The sequence below is a fragment of the Leopardus geoffroyi genome, chromosome A3 (genome assembly GCF_018350155.1).
Source record: "Leopardus geoffroyi isolate Oge1 chromosome A3, O.geoffroyi_Oge1_pat1.0, whole genome shotgun sequence".
NCBI classification, from domain to species: Eukaryota; Metazoa; Chordata; class Mammalia; order Carnivora; family Felidae; genus Leopardus; species Leopardus geoffroyi.
The window spans coordinates 5,916,872-5,934,200 of NC_059336.1; the positions used below are offsets into that span (position 1 = coordinate 5,916,872).

The 17,329-nt window shown below is 57.6% G+C and overlaps 1 protein-coding gene across 1 annotated transcript in view; it reads left to right on the forward strand.

Annotated features, from left to right (window-relative positions):
- Positions 1 to 6,955, forward strand: part of BMP7 (bone morphogenetic protein 7) — a 168,699-nt gene extending 161,744 nt beyond the window's left edge. The window contains exon 7 of the mRNA XM_045444151.1: positions 6,571 to 6,955. Coding sequence (XP_045300107.1) covers positions 6,571 to 6,576 — 6 coding nt within the window. The 3' untranslated portion in view covers positions 6,577 to 6,955. The remainder of the gene's footprint in view (positions 1 to 6,570) is intronic.
- The last annotated feature ends 10,374 nt before the right edge of the window (positions 6,956 to 17,329 follow it).

Consider the following 17,329-nt stretch of genomic DNA (forward strand, 5'->3'; position numbering starts at 1 on the left):
AAAGTGCCCATCAGTAAAAGCAGCCCATAGATTTGTGGTCACAGCCTCGTGTGACAAATCCCTGCGCTACCCTGGCTTCTCATCCTGGGCCCTCGTGGCATCTGGGGCAAGATAACTGTGGGACACCGTCCTGTGCGTTGTGGGGGCGTGTAGCAGCACCCCGCCTCTATGCGCGAGATGCCACTCGCAACTTCTTCTCCCACCTCAAACCACAAGTGTCTCCAGGCATCAACAAACGTCCCCCGGGGGCTGCAAACTCATTCCCGTTGAAAACCAAAGGCTGGACTAGAAGAAGGCAGGTCTGTGCGCGAAAAGGACGGTCCGGGCCATCAGAGCCTCCTGCCTTTGCAAATCCGATAGGCTCCAGGCAGATGGGGATTCTCAGAGGCTGCGGCCCGCCCTGCGCTTTGCTCCCCGTCTGCGTTACTGCTGAGCCTCCAGCCCCTAACACGTGTTAGGAGAGGCGCCTGTTATTTGAAGATGAAACAAGTCATGGCAGCGGCCCCCACTGGCAGCCACCCCGCTCCAGTCTCCCTGCCCTACAGCCCCGGCGCAGCGCGGGGACCGCTTCTCAGGCAGGCGATCCGCCCGCGCCTGCGCTTCCGGGCCATGTAAATGAGTCATGGACACCTTGGTGGTGATTGGTTTAGGGCTGGGCACGTGACTCAGCGCTGGCCAATAAGGGGTGGCGCCTTCTGGCAGCGGTGCCCTGTCTGGTAAAGACCCCCAGAAAGGCGGGGCCCTTTTGCACCTGCGCGCTGAGGGGGTAGCGGCCTCGCGGAGACCCCGGGGGAGCCCGTTTGGGGGAGCAGAGGGGCGAGGCGAAAAGAACCCGGGTGCTCTGTGCCGTCTCCGAGCTGTGGGATTCGCCAGCGGTGGGGCTGCCTCCCGGGGGCCGTCCTGGGATGAGAGGCACCCAGACTCCCTGAGGGTTTCAACTCAGGGAGGTTAGACGTGTCTGTTATTTGCAACTGAAAGCATCCTGATGCAACACTCTCCCGGGAAGGCACCCAGCCCGCAGCGGTGGCTCCATAAACCCATGCGATTCTTGGAACTAGAGTGTGAAAGGGTGAAGGCACTCGTCTTCTCTCTTTCCAGCTCTTTCGGCTGGGACCGCTGACCACCGTCCCTTGACGGTGGCTCCTGAGCCCGCGGGCTCTCGTCTCGGGGTGAGGGTGGGGGCAAAGCCAGCGGGTAAGTTAAACCTCCCTCTGATGACACGGTCCGCTGCCGGTGTCCGGCTGGGGATGAGGCCTGGAGCTGAGCAGGTCCCTGGGGAGGGGATCACTGCCCTGGCCTGACGCGCTGGGGTCTTGCGATGTTAACAACACGCCCGGGACTTTTCCGTCAAGCGGAGGCAGACGCATCCCAGCCGCCCCAGGATCTCCATCGGCTCTTCTTCTCACTACAAAAGAAGGACTTCCCACAGTTCATTAAGGATTTTTCTGTTCCCTTTTTATTAAAATTAAAACCAAAATAAGTAAAAAGACTAAAAGAAGAAAGAACCCCTCCCCGAAGCCACAGGATTGCTCCCAGTGCTGCCGACACTGCACCCCCCGCCCCCAGGCAGGGTGTTCCCGCGGATGGGAGGGTGGGGTGCAAAGTGAAACCAGGCTTTGCACCGCTGAGGGTGGTGTCCCTGAGTGCCCCCTGTCTGGGCGTGGGGGCTGGGAAACCCCCCGTCCTGCTGCCGGCCTCACCGACCACCCACAGCCTACGAGCCGCCTAGCTCCACTCCGACCCAGCTTCCTCCAGACGCGGTGGAAAAACCTGTCACGAGCACCCTCTGACTCTGATCGTGGACTCTGGTCGTTGCCAGCAGCCTCCCAGGTGGTGGCCCGCACCTGAATTGAGACGGCTCTGTTCCCTGCCCCGTTCTGAGTCCCGCAGGGCCCAAGCCTTCCGAGCTCCCAGCGGTGGGAGAGCTGGCCTCCCCTCGCTCAAGGGCCACCCAAATGCCAGGGGCTTCCGAGGATGGCCAAGATGTCCTGACATGTCCTTGGCTGTGACTGCTGCCGCCAGAATGGGGGAGGGGACGCTTCCCAGGTCGTGTGTTCTCACTGTCCAATGCACACGTTCTCCCCCTCGTGTCTCCTCCCCTGGGCCACTCCTTGGTACCCTTCCATACCCCTTCAAGACCCCAGTCTGAATGACAGGTGGCCCGCCGCCCGTGGGGGCTGGATTGTGCCCGCTGTCAATCAACATTTGACATTTAACTTCGTGAAAGACATTGTGGGATAGGTGACCGTAGAACCGGTGTTTTGAGACAAGGGGAGTTGAACTCGTGCCCCAGTGTCTGCGTAACAAATTACTACAACCTGGGTGACTTAAGATAACAAATGCACTCCCTCCCAGTTCCAAAGCCAAAAGTCCAAGATCAAGGTTTCCACAGGGCCAGGCTCCCACCCAAGGTCTAGGGGAGAAATTCTTTGTCTCCTCCAGCTACTGGTGGCTCCAGGCCTCCCTGTCTTGCGGCCACATCTCTCCAGTCTCCAGTCTTCACGTGGCCTCCTCCTCTGCTTCTCTCCGTAGTATGTCTCTTATAAGGACACTTGACTTTGGATTTAAGGTCCACCTAGATAATCCAGGATGATCTCATCTCATCTTGAGATCCTTAATTATATCTGCAAAGACCTTTGTTTCCATACAAAGCCACATTCACAGGCCCCAGGGCTCGGAGTGTAGACAGATCTTGGCGGGGGGGGGGGGGGGGGGCACTAGCCAACCCCCTACAGGGGTGGGAGTATAATTACCACCAACAGATGCAAACAGTGTGGCCTGGACAGAATGAGACACACGTGGGAGCCAGACGACACTCAGCCGTCATGTCCCCTGCCTGTCCTCTTCAAAGATGTCAGTGTCGGCAAACACCCAGAATCGATCAGATTGAAGGAGACCAAAGAGACAGGGCCACTGAAGGCATTGCCTGAGCTTGGCTGGGGTCCTGGGGGAAGATGGGGTCCCCGGGGGAGGATGGGGTCCCAGGGGGGAGGATGGGTTCCCTGGGGGAGGATGGGTTCCCTGGGGGAGGATGGGGTCCCTGGGGGAGGATGGAGTCCCCGGGGGAAGATGGGTTCCCTGGGGGAGGATGGGGTCCCCGGGGGAAGATGGGGTCCCCGGGGGAGGATGGAGTCCCCGGGGGAAGATGGGTTCCCTGGGGGAGGATGGGGTCCCTGGGGGAGGATGGGGTCCCCGGGGGAAGATGGGGTCCCGGGGGGAGGATGGGGTCCCGGGGGGAAGATGGGGTCCCGGGGGGAGGGTGGGGTTCCTGGGGGGAGGATGGGGTTCCCGGGGGAGGATGGGGTTCCCGGGGGAGGATGGGTTCCCTGGGGGAGGATGGGGTTCCCGGGGGGAGGATGGAGTCCCCGGGGGGAGGATGGGGTCCCCGGGGGGAGGATGGGGTCCCCGGGGGGAGGATGGGGTCCCCGGGGGAGGATGGAGTCCCCGGGGGAGGATGGGGTCCCGGGGGGAGGATGGGGTCCCGGGGGGAATATGGGGTCCCTGGGGGAAGATGGGGTCCCCGGGGGGAGGATGGGTTCCCCGGGGGGAGGATGGGTTCCCCGGGGGGGAGGATGGGGTCCCTGGGGGAGGATGGGGTCCCCGGGGGAGGATGGGGTCCCCGGGGGAAGATGGGTTCCCGGGGGAGGATGGGTTCCCGGGGGAGGATGGGTTCCCCGGGGGAAGATGGGGTCCCCAGGGGAGGATGGGGTCCCCGGGGAGGATGGGGTCCCGGGGTAAGATGGGTTCCCCGGGGTAAGATGGAGTCCTGGGGGGAGGATGGGGTCCCCGGGGGGAGGATGGTGTTCCCGGGGGGAGGATGGGGTCCCAGGGTAAGATGGGTTTCCCAGGGGAAGATGGGGTCCCGGGGGGAGGATGGGGTCCCCGGGGGAGGATGGAGTCCCCGGGGGAAGATGGGTTCCCTGGGGGAGGATGGGGTCCCCGGGGGAGGATGGGGTCCCCGGGGGAAGATGGGGTCCCTGGGGGGGAGGATGGGGTCCCTGGGGGAGGATGGAGTCCCCGGGGAGGATGGGGTCCCTGGGGGGGAGGATGGGGTCCCCGGGGGAGGATGGGTTCCCCGGGGTAAGATGGAGTCCTGGAGGGAGGATGGGGTCCCCGGGGGGAGGATGGTGTTCCCGGGGGGAGGATGGGGTCCCAGGGTAAGATGGGTTTCCCGGGGGAGGATGGGGTCCCCGGGGGAGGATGGGGTCCCCGGGGGAAGATGGGGTCCCTGGGGGGGAGGATGGGGTCCCCGGGGGAGGATGGAGTCCCCGGGGGAGGATGGGGTCCCTGGGGGGGAGGATGGGGTCCCCGGGGGAGGATGGAGTCCCCGGGGGAAGATGGGGTCCCTGGGGGAGGATGGGTTCCCTGGGAGGAAGACGGGGTCCCCGGGGGGAGGATGGGGTCCCCGGGGGGAGGATGGGGTCCCGGGGTAAGATGGGTTCCCCGGGGGAAGATGGGGTCCCCGGGGGAGGATGGAGTCCCCGGGGGAAGATGGGTTCCCTGGGGGAGGATGGGTTCCCTGGGGGAGGATGGGGTCCCTGGGGGGAGGATGGGGTTCCCGGGGGGAGCATGGCCATAAAAGCTCTTCACTGAGACAATAGGCAGGACCTGGATGTGGCCCGTAGGTCAGGGTCTTGTGTCGAGGTTCTGTTTTCTGATTCTGGCAGTTGCACTGCATGGAGGAGGGTGTCTTTGATCTTATGACGTCTTGCACTAAAGTAATGGGATGAGGAGGTGTGATCTCTCCCAAGTAGTTCGTAGTAAAGAGTGCGTGTGCGCGCGTGTGTGCGTGTGTACTGAGATGGTCACAGACAGAAAGAACAAAGTGTTAGCATTGGTGTGTGTGCGTGAAGGGATTACAGGAATTCTTTGCATCACCTCAGTGCTCAAGAAACCGTGTCCGAGCTTTACTCCAAGCGAACAGCAGAGGGACACCTGGGCCGCGTTCACAGGTATGACCTCACGTGGCCGCCGGACAGCCATCGGCAGAGAGCCGAGCAGCCTTGTGTTTTCAGCAAAGGAAATTGAGTCCCCGAGACCTCAGAGACCGGACGAGTGCCCCCTGGCTGTCGGACGCCCGATCTTGGGCTTGTGACATACAGGCTCGGAACAAGCATTCCAGTCTGTCCCGTGGGTTCAAGGGAGTGGCGCTGGGTCAGGGGAACCCGCAAGAGCAGGAGCAGCAGGGTCCGGACCAGCAGCTCCGGTGGAATCCCTGGGGAGTGGTGAAGGGCCGGGCCTCATTGCTGATTAGTGAGGTGGGTCTGGGGACGCACATCCGCTCCTCGTGATGCAGCCTGGGCTCGGCCGGCGATTGGCGAGCGAGCACGTGGCAACTCTGCCCGATCCTGGCGGCTGGCACTGAATTTGGCACACGTAGGCATCGGCAGGAGAGCAAGCACCGCCTCAGGAGTTGAAGAGCCCAAGAGAAGATGGGACAAAGGTTTTCCATCCTTTTGAAGTTTGTGGACCCCCAAGCCCAGACTGTAAGAGCCCTGAGGCCGGAGGTCTGAATGCGACTGGAAGATAAACCCCTAGAGGCCAGTGTAGACCTTTCCTCCATGCCTGACATGTGGCGGGTGCAGCATACGCGGATGAACACGGACTTGCGCCGTGGTCGCCAGGCCCCTTGGTCTTGAGTGATTACACTCAACCTGCACCAGCTTCAGACTCCAGAGGAAGCCGGTAGAAGGCTGGCTGCAAGGGCAACAGGCAGCGACGGGAACCCAAGTCAGGGCTCAAGCTCCTCCCCTCTCTGCACATCTGCCTCATTCTTCTCTTTCTAGAAAGACTCCCTTCCTCGGCTTCTCGTAGCTGTGGACAGCTTCCAAGGTTTATATTTTACCAGGCAGGTGCACAGAGAGCGTTTCCCAGGGAAGGACTCTGATTGGCTCAGCTTGGATCCCATGCCCATTTCTGGACCAATCAAAGAAAACTAGGAAGTCAGAGTCATATGATAATACGCTGCTTCCGTGGTGGTAGGCGGGGCATGCGGAGTACAGAGAATTTCTGTTCCTAGAAATGGGATGCTGAGCAGATAATCTCATAGGTGTCCATGGAAGAATTCATTTTACAAGGAATTGGTTTTTAGAAGTTTATGAAAGTGATACATTTTCATTGTAGTAAGTCCTGGTAAGGGACGAAAACAATCACCCATAATGCAGCAACTCAGAGTTAAATCACTGTTAACATTCTTCACATGTCTCTGGTTGCTTCTTCCCAGGCTCCTTTGCTGTTCCTAAAGCCTCAGGGCTCATCCTTGGATCCCTTCTCTTTTCTGTCTATATTCACTCACCCCCTTGGTGAGCCCAACAGCCTCGTGGTCAGAAGATTCCAGAATTTCCATCTCCTGCCTGAGCCTTTCCCAACACCTGGCTGGTAAATCCAGCGACCGTCTCAACACCTGGCTGGTCGTAAGCATCCTAACCGCACCGCTCCTCAAAACCCCTGCTCCTGCCTACTCACCTGTCATTCCCACAGTGTCGTACCTCCTTCAATGTTGGCTCATCCCTTTGGAGGGCTCAGTTTGGGGATCATCATGATGCCTCTCCTTCTCTCTCTTCTCCTCAGATCTGATCTCTTGGTTCTGCTCTCAAAATCTGGCCACTGTTCATCTCGTCCTTCTCACCACCTGACCTAGGCCACCTCCGGCTTTCCCTGTGTCATCCTGCTTCCCCTAGTCCCGCCTTCACCCACCCCAGCACCCTGTACCTGGAATCCTGCTGAAGTGAAAGTCAGTTCCTGCGGCTCCTTTCTCGAACACTCCGACGGCCTCCTATCAAATTCGGAGGAAAAGGATGGGGTTTCTTTCATGGTGACGAAAATATTCTCAAGACAGCGATGGGGGTCATGCGACTCCACGAATGTAGTAAACCACCCTGAAGTGTCCACTTGAAAGAAGCTGAGCTTTAGGGCATGTAAATTCTATCTCAGGAAAGCTGCTATTTTGAAAAGCAGCAGAATACTTAAGAAATGATTTTAAAAGCTTGGAGTAAAAACTGAAGTCTCTCTGCTGGCCTGCGCCACGTGAGCTGGCCCGCTGAGCCCTCCTTCCCTCCTTGTCACCCTTGTCACTCACTCTGCTTCGGTGACACCTCCTTCCCCTCCCCCACCTCCCCCAAGCCTCTGCCTCAGGGCCTTTGCACTTGCGATGCTCTTCTCCCGGATGTGCTCTGGCCCACTCGGCTTCTCTCACTGATGCCTGTGCCATTCATCCCAAACTGTGGTCCTCCCTGTCACTCCCTGTCACCCCCCGTCACTCCCTGTCAACTCCCAGCTTCGCTTTCCTCCTTCACACTTCAGTTAGTGTCCCGAGGCTGCCGTACGGAAGTCCCACAAATGGGGCAGCTTAAAACAACAGGTATTTGATCTCTCACAGGCTGGTGGCCGCCAGTCCAAATTCAAGGTGCTGGTAGGGTTGCTTCCTTCTGCACGTGCTCCAGGCGAGACCGTGATCCACGTACATCTCGCGGCTTTGGGGGCCTCTGGCCCCTTTTCTCGAAACCTCGATGCTGCCCAAGTCCTACTCTGAGCCTTGAAATGGCCTCTGAGGTTGGTGGAGTGAAGACTGTCATCCCCACACTGTGGTTGAATCTTAGGTCCAAGATTGGACCCGGGGTCCCGTATGCCCAGGGTCCAGGGTCCGGGGCGGGCGACCCAGGGCACCAACACTGCACCGGCTTCAAGCCGCTCAGGGTCACCGTGGACAGTTCTGACGACAAGGGTGTGGAGGGGTTCGGTGCATTCACACAAGGCCACCTGTTGCCCCACCCCTGACAGACCAGGCCTCCAGTGTCCCCCTCCAGGCCTTTGCTTATGTCCTTCCCCCGGCTTGGAACGCCTCTTCTGGGCCCCACACGACTTGATTCATCTTCCAGCCTCAGGGCTAGTGTCCTCCAGTATGACATCTGCCCTGACGCCCAGCCCCCCACCCCAGCCCCCAACCCCGATGGTGCCTGGTGCATCCTCGGGGTGTCTGCATTTGAAGATTAAATCCTGCACTCATTGCTTTGTCCCTTCCACGGCTTGGCTGAGCTCCCCGAGGCCAGGATGGAACCCAGCTCCCAAGGGCCCGGCCCACAATAGGTGTCTCTCTGTGGGACGAGCTCAGGGACCGAAGGTGTTGTGGTTCGGAGTAGGGGCCCCAGGATCAGGCAGATCTGGGCTTGGACCCCGATGTTGCCACTCCGTCGACGTGCCGTCCTGGGCAAGTGCGATGGCCTGAACTGTGTCGCCCGCAAAAATGAAACGTGAAAGTCCTAACCCCTGGCACCTGTAAATGCGAGCTTATTTGGAAATACGGTCCTTGCAGACAGGATGGGTAAAGACGAGGTCACACGGGATTAGGACGGACACGCCATCGAATCACTTCCAGGGAGAAACACAGAGACACCGAGGGAGAAAGCCAAGCGGCCGTGGAGACAGAAATCGCAGTGATGTGTCGACAAGCGAGGAACAACGAGGATTGCCGGCCACCCCAGAGGCCGGGAAGGGCCGGGAAGGGGTCTCGCCTGGATCATAATGTACGTCCCCTCCAGCCGTGTTGCTGAGTGTCGGGGGGTTGTTGGTTTTTATTCCCGAGCGTCCAGTGTGTGGCCCCGCACAGTGTGATGATCCACTGTCCTGTTGCTGGATGTTTACACTAATGCTGTAAATCTCCTGGAGCTACGAAGGAGGAGGAGGAGGAGGAGGAGGAGGAGGGAGGAAGAGAGGGCACAGAGAACAGGGCAGATGAGGGCGAGTTCTCACAGCCGCTGAATTCGCAGCTGGGGCGGAGGGAGCCTCTGAGCCAAAGCTTTATGCTTTTTGCGTAAATACGGCCGGTGACTTGCACACGCCAGGCAGGTGGGGAGGACGCAAAACTGTTGCGATGAGCGGTAGGAGGAGACGTTTTCTTAAACGTATGTAATTACAGTAACTGTCTTACTAAGTTGCAGGCCTGAGCGCTGGCTGTCACTAGATCTCGGCGCCCCCACCGGATGGCTTTCCCCGGGACCCCACTGCTGTTTGACAAAGAGATGTTGGTCTCCAGCAAGGACCCAGGAACACCCACACCCAAGCCGGGACCAACCCTTTCTCCTTCCTGTGAACCCCCTGCCCCCCCCCCCCCCCCGCACCCCCGGCCTCCCGGAGCCCATCGTGGGAGGCTGAGCAAGAAGGAAGTTAAGCCTCACCCGTGGCTTTGTCTCTGCGATTAGTGGGGAAGAGAAAGCCCGGATGGTTGCAGACGGCTCTGGGGACTGTGGGCCGCGTGACCCGGCCCCATGATCTCCCCAGCTCCGGTCACTGAGTCCCAGCTCTTTGCCTGGAGGCCCTGGCGAGCGAGGCCGTGGTGAGGGCACCAGGGCTGGGGGAGGCAGCTGTGGAGGCACAGGGGAGGTGGAGGCCGAGCTGTGTCTCCATCACTCGCCCCCGGGGCACTGGCAATGGGAAGGCCTGGCTCGCCCAGTGTGGTCTCAGATTTCCCCTTCGAGAAGACAGTGGTTCCTTCCCACTCCCCCCACCACCCCAGGAAAGCAGTGACTCAGCCTCCCCTAATCCAGTTGCACAGCAGAAGTGCCGTAGACCGACCGCGTGTCTCTCGGTCTGTAACGTTTGCACGAATTACCCAGGAGTCTTGTGACAACGCAGTTTTTGACCTAAGGTCCGGGGCACCGCATTTCCCCCTCTGGCACTGGACCCCGACCCCGCGGCCGGGATGCCCAGCGTGTCCGGTCCGTCTCTGCGCCCCGGGGCCCGGCGGTCTTAAGGACTCAGTGGCACCTGCTGTGACTCAGGCACTGGCGAACGGTCCCTAAAATCCCTCGTGCCATTTTCATGGGGGCCGCTCCGTCCATGACTACCCTGCCTGCAAGTCACTCAGGTTAACAAGCCCCCACGTGCGACTTGGCTGAGCCATGACATTGCCAACCAGAGGTCGGCGGTTGCCCTGAGTTCCTTTGGGGTCTTCCCTGGGCGGGGGAATGTCCTTTAAACTGGAGAAGCTTCCCCACAGCCTCCCTGGGAAGGAGAATGACCCCGAGAGGCCGTGTTTGTCCTCATCGGGTGGAAAAGGAGGTGGTCACATCAGGGGAGGTGAGGGCCGGGAGGAAAACTCCCATCAGCCGCCCCAGGTCAAGCCTCCCCCCCTCCCCGGCCTGGGGGCAGCTTGCAGCGCCCCGGAGCCCATAAAAGCCAGTCCCCCTCGGGGCTGGCTCCAGGGTTTATTAAATATCAGGCATCTGGGCCAGGAAAAGACTAAACAAAATGTGGTTTTCCTCTGTGAACTGATTGCATCTGTTTTGAAGGAAACACACAAAGAATCACCTTTGGGGGTGTATTTCCTAAAGACCAGCTTGCTGGGACCTCCCCCCGCCCCCCCATCATCCTAGACATTGTGCTCCCTGCCCCCGGTCTGAGGCCGTGGACTGGGGGTCAGGGGCTTCCCTGGGCGGGGGTGGGGTGGGACACACCAATTCCACGGGGTGGGGGTGGGGTGGGGGTGGGGCGGGGTGGGGTGGGGGTGGGGTGCGGGTGGGGGATGGGATCTCCGGCAGCTCAAGAAGGAAAGGAGGCTGGGTCTGTAAGTCTTCCAAGTGACAGCCACCGGGAGCAGGGCAGAGGGAGAAGAGAAGGGATCTGAGGACAAAGTCCCGGGGAACATCTACACCACAAGGGCCGCAGGAAAAGGAAACATCCCCGGAGAGAACAGCCAGCGACAGGAGATGAGGCCGAGTGCCGGGTTCTGCCTGGGAAGGTGTCGGCCATTGAGCTAAGAATGTTCACTGTGGGGGCGCCTGGGTGGCGCAGTCGGTTGAGCGTCCGACTTCAGCCAGGTCACGATCTCGCGGTCCGTGAGTTCGAGCCCCGCGTCGGGCTCTGGGCTGATGGCTCAGAGCCTGGAGCCTGTTTCCGATTCTGTGTCTCCCTCTCTCGCTGCCCCTCCCCCGTTCATGCTCTGTCTCTCTCTGTCCCAAAAATAAATAAACGTTGAAAAAAAAAAAAAAAGAATGTTCACTGTGGATCCATGTTATGGCACGGTCCTACTTTTTTAAAAAAAAAAGTGCTTTTTATAATGAAAGATAAAGAACAGTGACGGGTGTTTCATATTAGTTTTTCATTACCAATAAAACCCAAGGAAACTTTAATGAGTTAGACAAGAAGGAAAAAGGGTCCTTTAGTTCCAAAAAGTACAGGAGAATGACCATGGGATAATGCTTCCATGGGAAGAAACCCATTAGTATAACTCACATTAGTCAGTGAAGGAACAAAACTGTATCACCATCGTGATCGTGGTCAAAAAGGAATTTCATAAAATTCAACATCCATTCCTGATTTTTAAAATTTATTTATTTTAGAGAGAGAGAGAGAGAGAGCACAAGCAGGGGAGAGGGGTAGGGGAGAGAGAATCTTAAGCAGGCCTTCCCACTCAGAGAGAAGCCCAACCCGGGGCTCAATCCCATAACCCTGGGATTGTGACCAGAGCCGAAATCAAGAGTCGGACGTCTAACTGACTGAGCCACTCAGGTGCCCCCATTCCTGATTTTAAAGAAAACCTTTAAAAATGGAAATGGGTGGCTGGGGTGCCTGGGTGACTCAGTCGGTTACATGACCGACTTCGGCTCAGGTCGTGATCTCACAGTTCGTGAATTCGAGCCCCGCGTCAGGCTTCCCCTGACAGCGAGGAGCCCGCCTGGGATTCTCTCTCCCTCTCTCTCTCTCTCTGTCCCTTCCCCGCTTGCTCTCTCTGTCTCTCTCTCTCTCTCTCAAAATATATAAACTTTAAAAAATTAAACTAAGTATTAAAAAAATGGAAATGGGTGGAGAACTCTCACGTATAAATGTTTCCCCCAAAAGCTAAACGATGAACAAACACTGGCCCTAAGGGCCCAAAAGGCTGGACGCACACACACAACCCCAAACGCCTGTGGTCACTAACCATGACAAGATGTCCCACAGGCCCCAGCGCGACATCCTGAAAAGGTGGAGGGGAGCCCACAGCTCGGCCTGCAGAGCCCTCGGAAGTAGGTCTGACGTCGAGGCTGAGTCCTAGGGCCTCATCCCGCCCGGTTCAGCACCGGCTGCGCTGAGCAGGGCACACCTTGCAGGCACGGCCTGACCTCCTAAGGCACACGCACTGGACTAGCGACTGGGCCCCGGACAGATCGTTGCCCTCTTCCGAGCACCTGACGTGTGCCAGGCCCCGGGTATGGACTTCTCTGTGGCCTTGGTGACTCCAGAGACAACAGTAACTTCCTGCCCCCCTAAACTCCCCACTGAAAGAACACGCGCTACCTGACAAGACAGCCCAGCCTGTGTCCTGAAGATACGAGCATGGGACCAAGGGTGACACCGGACCCAAACTTGGTCAATCAGCTTCTCTTCTGGGAATGTGAGACCCGAGGGGCTGGGTCACCCACAGGGCACCGGGCTGCAGTGTCCGAGCTGAGGCCGCCATTTTGGTGGCCATGATGGGGCCCAGTGGACACGGAGGAGTGGGGTGGAGGAAGGAAGCAGGTGCTCGGGAGGGACAGAAGGACAGAAGGGATGGAAGGGACGGGAGGGACAGAAGGACAGAAGCTCCACAGGGAACGAGAGGAGCAAATAGCTCCTCTGCATCCTCTACGTCCCAGGACATCTTGGGGTTGGTGGAATCTCCTCAAGGTGGAGTCCATGGAACCTTCCAGGTTCCTTACCGCGAAAGCCCCTCTCCTTAATCTACCTCGGGAGGGCTTCTGTCTTTCGCAGCCAGCCTACAGATGAGGAAACTGAGGCTCTGAGGCGTGAAGTGACTTGACCAAGGTCATGGATCTGCCGTGCGGCAGATCCTGGGGACGATCGTGCCCCTGGTCACTCACCACGACGCGTGGCCTCTCAGCGCACATTTCCCCAGAGCCTGCTTTTTCAGAGTAGACGGCGCTCCTGCCAGCCTGGTTGATTCGGTGACAATTCAGTGACCGTTCAGAAGCTCAAGGGTCCTGAAAGGCACCGTGGGATCAGGAGGGTATTTCAAGAGCTCGAAGGGTCTGAGATTTTCCCCACTCGGGAGCTGACAAGTGAGGCCGCCACAGTCCCACGGATGCCGGCGGAAGGCGCGGGACTCCCGCGTCACAGGGGAAGGACTCTGGGCTGCACGAACTTGGTGTCTGCGTGGCCTCCTGCACTCCAAGCCCGTGGGAGCAAGGCAGAGGGGCCCAGGCGGATGCTGCAGGCGCAAGGCTTTGTGTCACAGCCGAGGAAGCCCCAGTGTGTCAGGACAGGCTCTGGACAGACCCGCCCGCCTTCGCCTGGGAGGGAGACGTGATTGTCTGTTCACTGGACACCAAACACATCTGCCCTCTGCCCTGGAGGGAGGCACGGGCTCTGTCTTCAAAGACTCTTCACAGACAAACATCCTGGAAAAGATAATCTGGAAGAAAGGTTCTCAGTGCCTCTGCTCCGAAGGTGGGCAGAAATGTGAGAGATCACAGAGACTGTCTCTCAGCGGGAGTGAGAAGCGGGGAGGAAAGACAGAAGGCTTCTACAAAGATCTGTGCGCACAGAGTGAGGCCCACGCACCAGGAATCTGTAATCTAATTGCTGAGTCTTAATTGTGTATTCTCTACCCTACTCAAGGACGGGTCAAAACGTTCCGTATCTCCCTCGACAAAACTCAGCCCCGGGGCTCCTGCAAGCTGCTGGCTGGCCGACGCAGTAGTTGGGATGCGCTTGGCCACGCGGAAGTCACAAAAGAGCCACCTCCATTGTCTCCGATATAAGAAATGTTTTACTTCACTAACCAGAAGCCGGAAAAGGAGGCAGCGGCTCCAGGGCTGGCAGATTTGGAGGCTCGGGGACACCATGAGGGACACGTCTTTCTCCCCTGCCGTCTTGCCTTCATCCCCGGGCTCGTTCCCTCATGGTTGCAAGGTGGCTGCTGGAGCTCCACACGTAACAGCCTCATCCCCCACACTCGAGGAAGGAGAGCAACGTCTTTGCCAGGAGCCTGTTCCAGAATGGAGACAAACTTCCCTCAAAGCCCCCCAGCCTCCAGACTGCCTCTCATCTCTCATTGGCCAGAACTGTGTCACCTGCTGTTTCCTAAACCAATCACTGGGAAGAAATGGAATTACCATGACTGCCGTGGACCAATCAGGTCTCCCCCCTTGGGACTAAGCTTCCTCAGAAGACTATGGTTTTCAGATAACTGAACCAAAAAGGAAAGAGGTAAGGTGACAGGGTTCCAGATTTAGCATAAACAAACAAACAATAAAAAAATGTAAAAAGTGAGCCATTAAATTTGAATTCAGAGAAACCACAGATAAATTTTGGGGTAAGTCTATCCCGTGCGATGTTTGGGATGCACTTACACTAAAACATTATGTGCAGTTGCGATGAAACTCAAGTACATCCTGCGTTTTCTCCAGCAGGCTTCGTAGGTGACTGATAGTGTCTCCAGAGTGGGGTCTTCCCCCAGCCCCCACCCCCAGCCGAGAAGACCATTACTGGTGGGAAGGGGCCCATCTATTTGACTGAAACAATATTCTGGTGACGTTTTCTCCCCCATACCTGCACATCCCTTTCCCTACGCACACCAGATCTCAGCACAAATGACGTTCCTGTCGTTGTTACTGAAGCTGGGAAACTGGGAATCATCTGGAGTCCTTCTCCCCCTCCACATCTCCTTCCAATTCAACCCATCTGTTCCCTCAGAGCCTTCGGAAGACCCTCCCCCCCTTGGGATACCTTTGCTCTGTACTTTGATGGCTCCCTTCTTGGGGCCCCAGCTCCAGCGTCGCCTCCTCCCAGAAGCCTTCCCAGGCCTCCGCCCCCTGGCACTTGCCGCCCCTTTTCCCCATTTTCCATCCTCCAGAAACGTCCTTCAGAGAGCCACAGTCTTCTCATATCCTATTCATTGGTCTTGCCGTTGTAACCGTTCGCAGAGCGCCTGGAATAGAAAGGCGGCTTTCTGAGGGCAGGCACCCTCCGTTTTGTGCATCGCTGTCCCCTTGGTGCCTGGCACTGATAGGGGCTCAATCGGGATTTCCCGAATAACCGAAAGCCACGCGCTCACACAGACTTACCAGTTAAAGTCGGGACGGGCTACGTAACTTGCAGCACACCGTGCAAAATGAAACTGCAGAGGTCCTAGTTCAAAGCTTGCCAGGAATTTCAAGACGACGACGGGAGAGCATTAAACTGGGGCACCCGGGGGGCTCAGGTGGTTAAGTGACCGATTCCTGATCTTGGCTCAGGTCATGATCTCACGGTTTGTGAGACGAGCCCTGCGTCGGGCTCTGCACCGACAGTGTGGTGACTTCTTGGGATCCCCTCTCTCCCTCTTTCTCTGCCCCTCTCCCATCCTGTCTCTCTGTCAAAATCAATAAACTTAAAAAAAAAAAAAAAAAAAGGAGAGCATTAATCCAAATGCAGGGTCCTTGGGAGCACAGGGCCCTGGGTGTCCCCCTGGTCACATGCTGTTACTAGCTCTGATTACAACATTACTTGATAACAATGACCAAAGAGTAATTTCTTTTTTTTTTAATTTTTTCATGTTTATTTATTTTTGAGAGAGAGAGAGAGGGAGAGAGAGAGAAAGGCCGTGCAAGCAGAGGACAGGCAGAGAGAGAGAGGGGGACAGAGGATCCAAAGCAGGATCCAAAGCAGGCTCTGAGCCATCAGCACAGAGCCCGACGTGGGGCTCGAACTCACGGACCGCGAGATCATGACCTGAGCCGAAGTCGGACGCTCAACCGACTGAGCCACCCAGGCGCCCCCAGACAGGACTTTCTTGATTAAAATCTCTCACTTCCGTCAATGCTCCCCAAACGCAAGTCCAAGTTGAGGACGCACTGGCTGGCAGCAAGCTAAGAAACATACAGAAAATGCAGCGAGGCTTTTCTAAAAGCTACGTTTACGCCTAAAGGCTAAATATGATCTATCCTGCAATTGCTTTCCTGTCACATCTTGGCGGGGGAAATGTCTTCTCTTTTCTGAAACAATGGTGTTGGTAGATGTGATTGCAAAACAAAAGGTTGGACTGACCCTCAGCCCTCAATGTCTTTGGAGTTTGCTTTGTAAGTTTCCCTAGTCCACGGACTCCAGCATCTGAGGAGCCCCGTCCCCAGTAGGAGTCAGGCTGGAGGCTGCCTTGCAGGGTCCCTTTCAGCAGAGAAGTGACTGATTTTCGTGGCCAGCAGAGGGGGCTACAGGAATGCCAAACCCCCTTGGCTGGGTTCCCCCCCCCCCCCCCCCCCACGAATTTGGAGGCGGTTTTCTATCCCTCAGCTGCCTGGGGCTTCTTTATTATTATGGGGGGCCATTCGGAACCGGAGAAACTTACCCGGTGCCCAATCCCTTTCTGCCCGTTGCATTTGCATCGTCTTCTCGAGGCGAAGCCTCCTTGCTCTAGCTCCGTGGTTTGCTGCTCTGGCTTGCACGGGACGCTCGCCTGGAGAGCTTTCCAAAAACAATTCGGTTAAGATGCCCAGAAATTCTGATTCCGTTCCTTCCGCATGGAGCCCCGAGCATGAGAACTTTTTCCACTCCCTGCTCTCCTCCCCCAGTTCTAATCTGAATGGGTTGAGAACTCCTGCCAGGTAAAGTTACCATCAAAATACGGCGGTCTGTATTTTTAGACAGGGAGGAAGTGTGTGTGTGTGTGTGTGTGTGTGTGTGTGTGTGTGTTGGGGTGTTTTGTTTTGTTTTTTTTTTTTTTTGAGGTTTATTTGTTTTGGCTCTGGAACAACTGTCTTCATTTCATTTGTAGGGAAGGGGCAGTTTTCAGCAGAGCGCGAAGGAAGCTTCCAGCTAGGGCTGGGAGGTTGGGGATGGCTGGTGCCTGGCCCCATGATTCTCAGGCACTCGAGCCACCGTCCCGGATCTCCGCAGAGTTTGCCCCTGATTTCCTGGCCCGCCTGTGTCTTAGGCAGACCCGCCCTGGGAACTCTGCAGCCAGGGGTCCCCCCCTGCTCCCCCCATCCCCGGGTTGCAGCTGTCCCTTTGGAGCAAGAGCCTAAGGAAACATTTGGGTAGGAAGCTTTGGTTTAGGTGCTCCTCTGGGGAGGTGTTTACAGGTGGGGTATACAGGAAACACCCCCCCCCACCCCAGCGTCTTTACTCAGAAACAAAGGGTAAGGGACTCCCGTGTCTGCTCAGTCTGAGGCTAGGGGGGGTCAGGGGGGAGGAGACGGGGGCCCCAGCGTCTTGCCAGTTCAGGGTTGTGCCAAACAGGCACGAAGTGCTCACCTGACTCTCCTTTACCTGCGGAATGGGCCTGTGTGCCCTGACAGGCCGGGAAGCAGGACTCAGTTCTGTGTCACATGCTCCCTCCTGGGTCAGTAACACAGCCGGCTCAAGTCTGGAGCCCCGG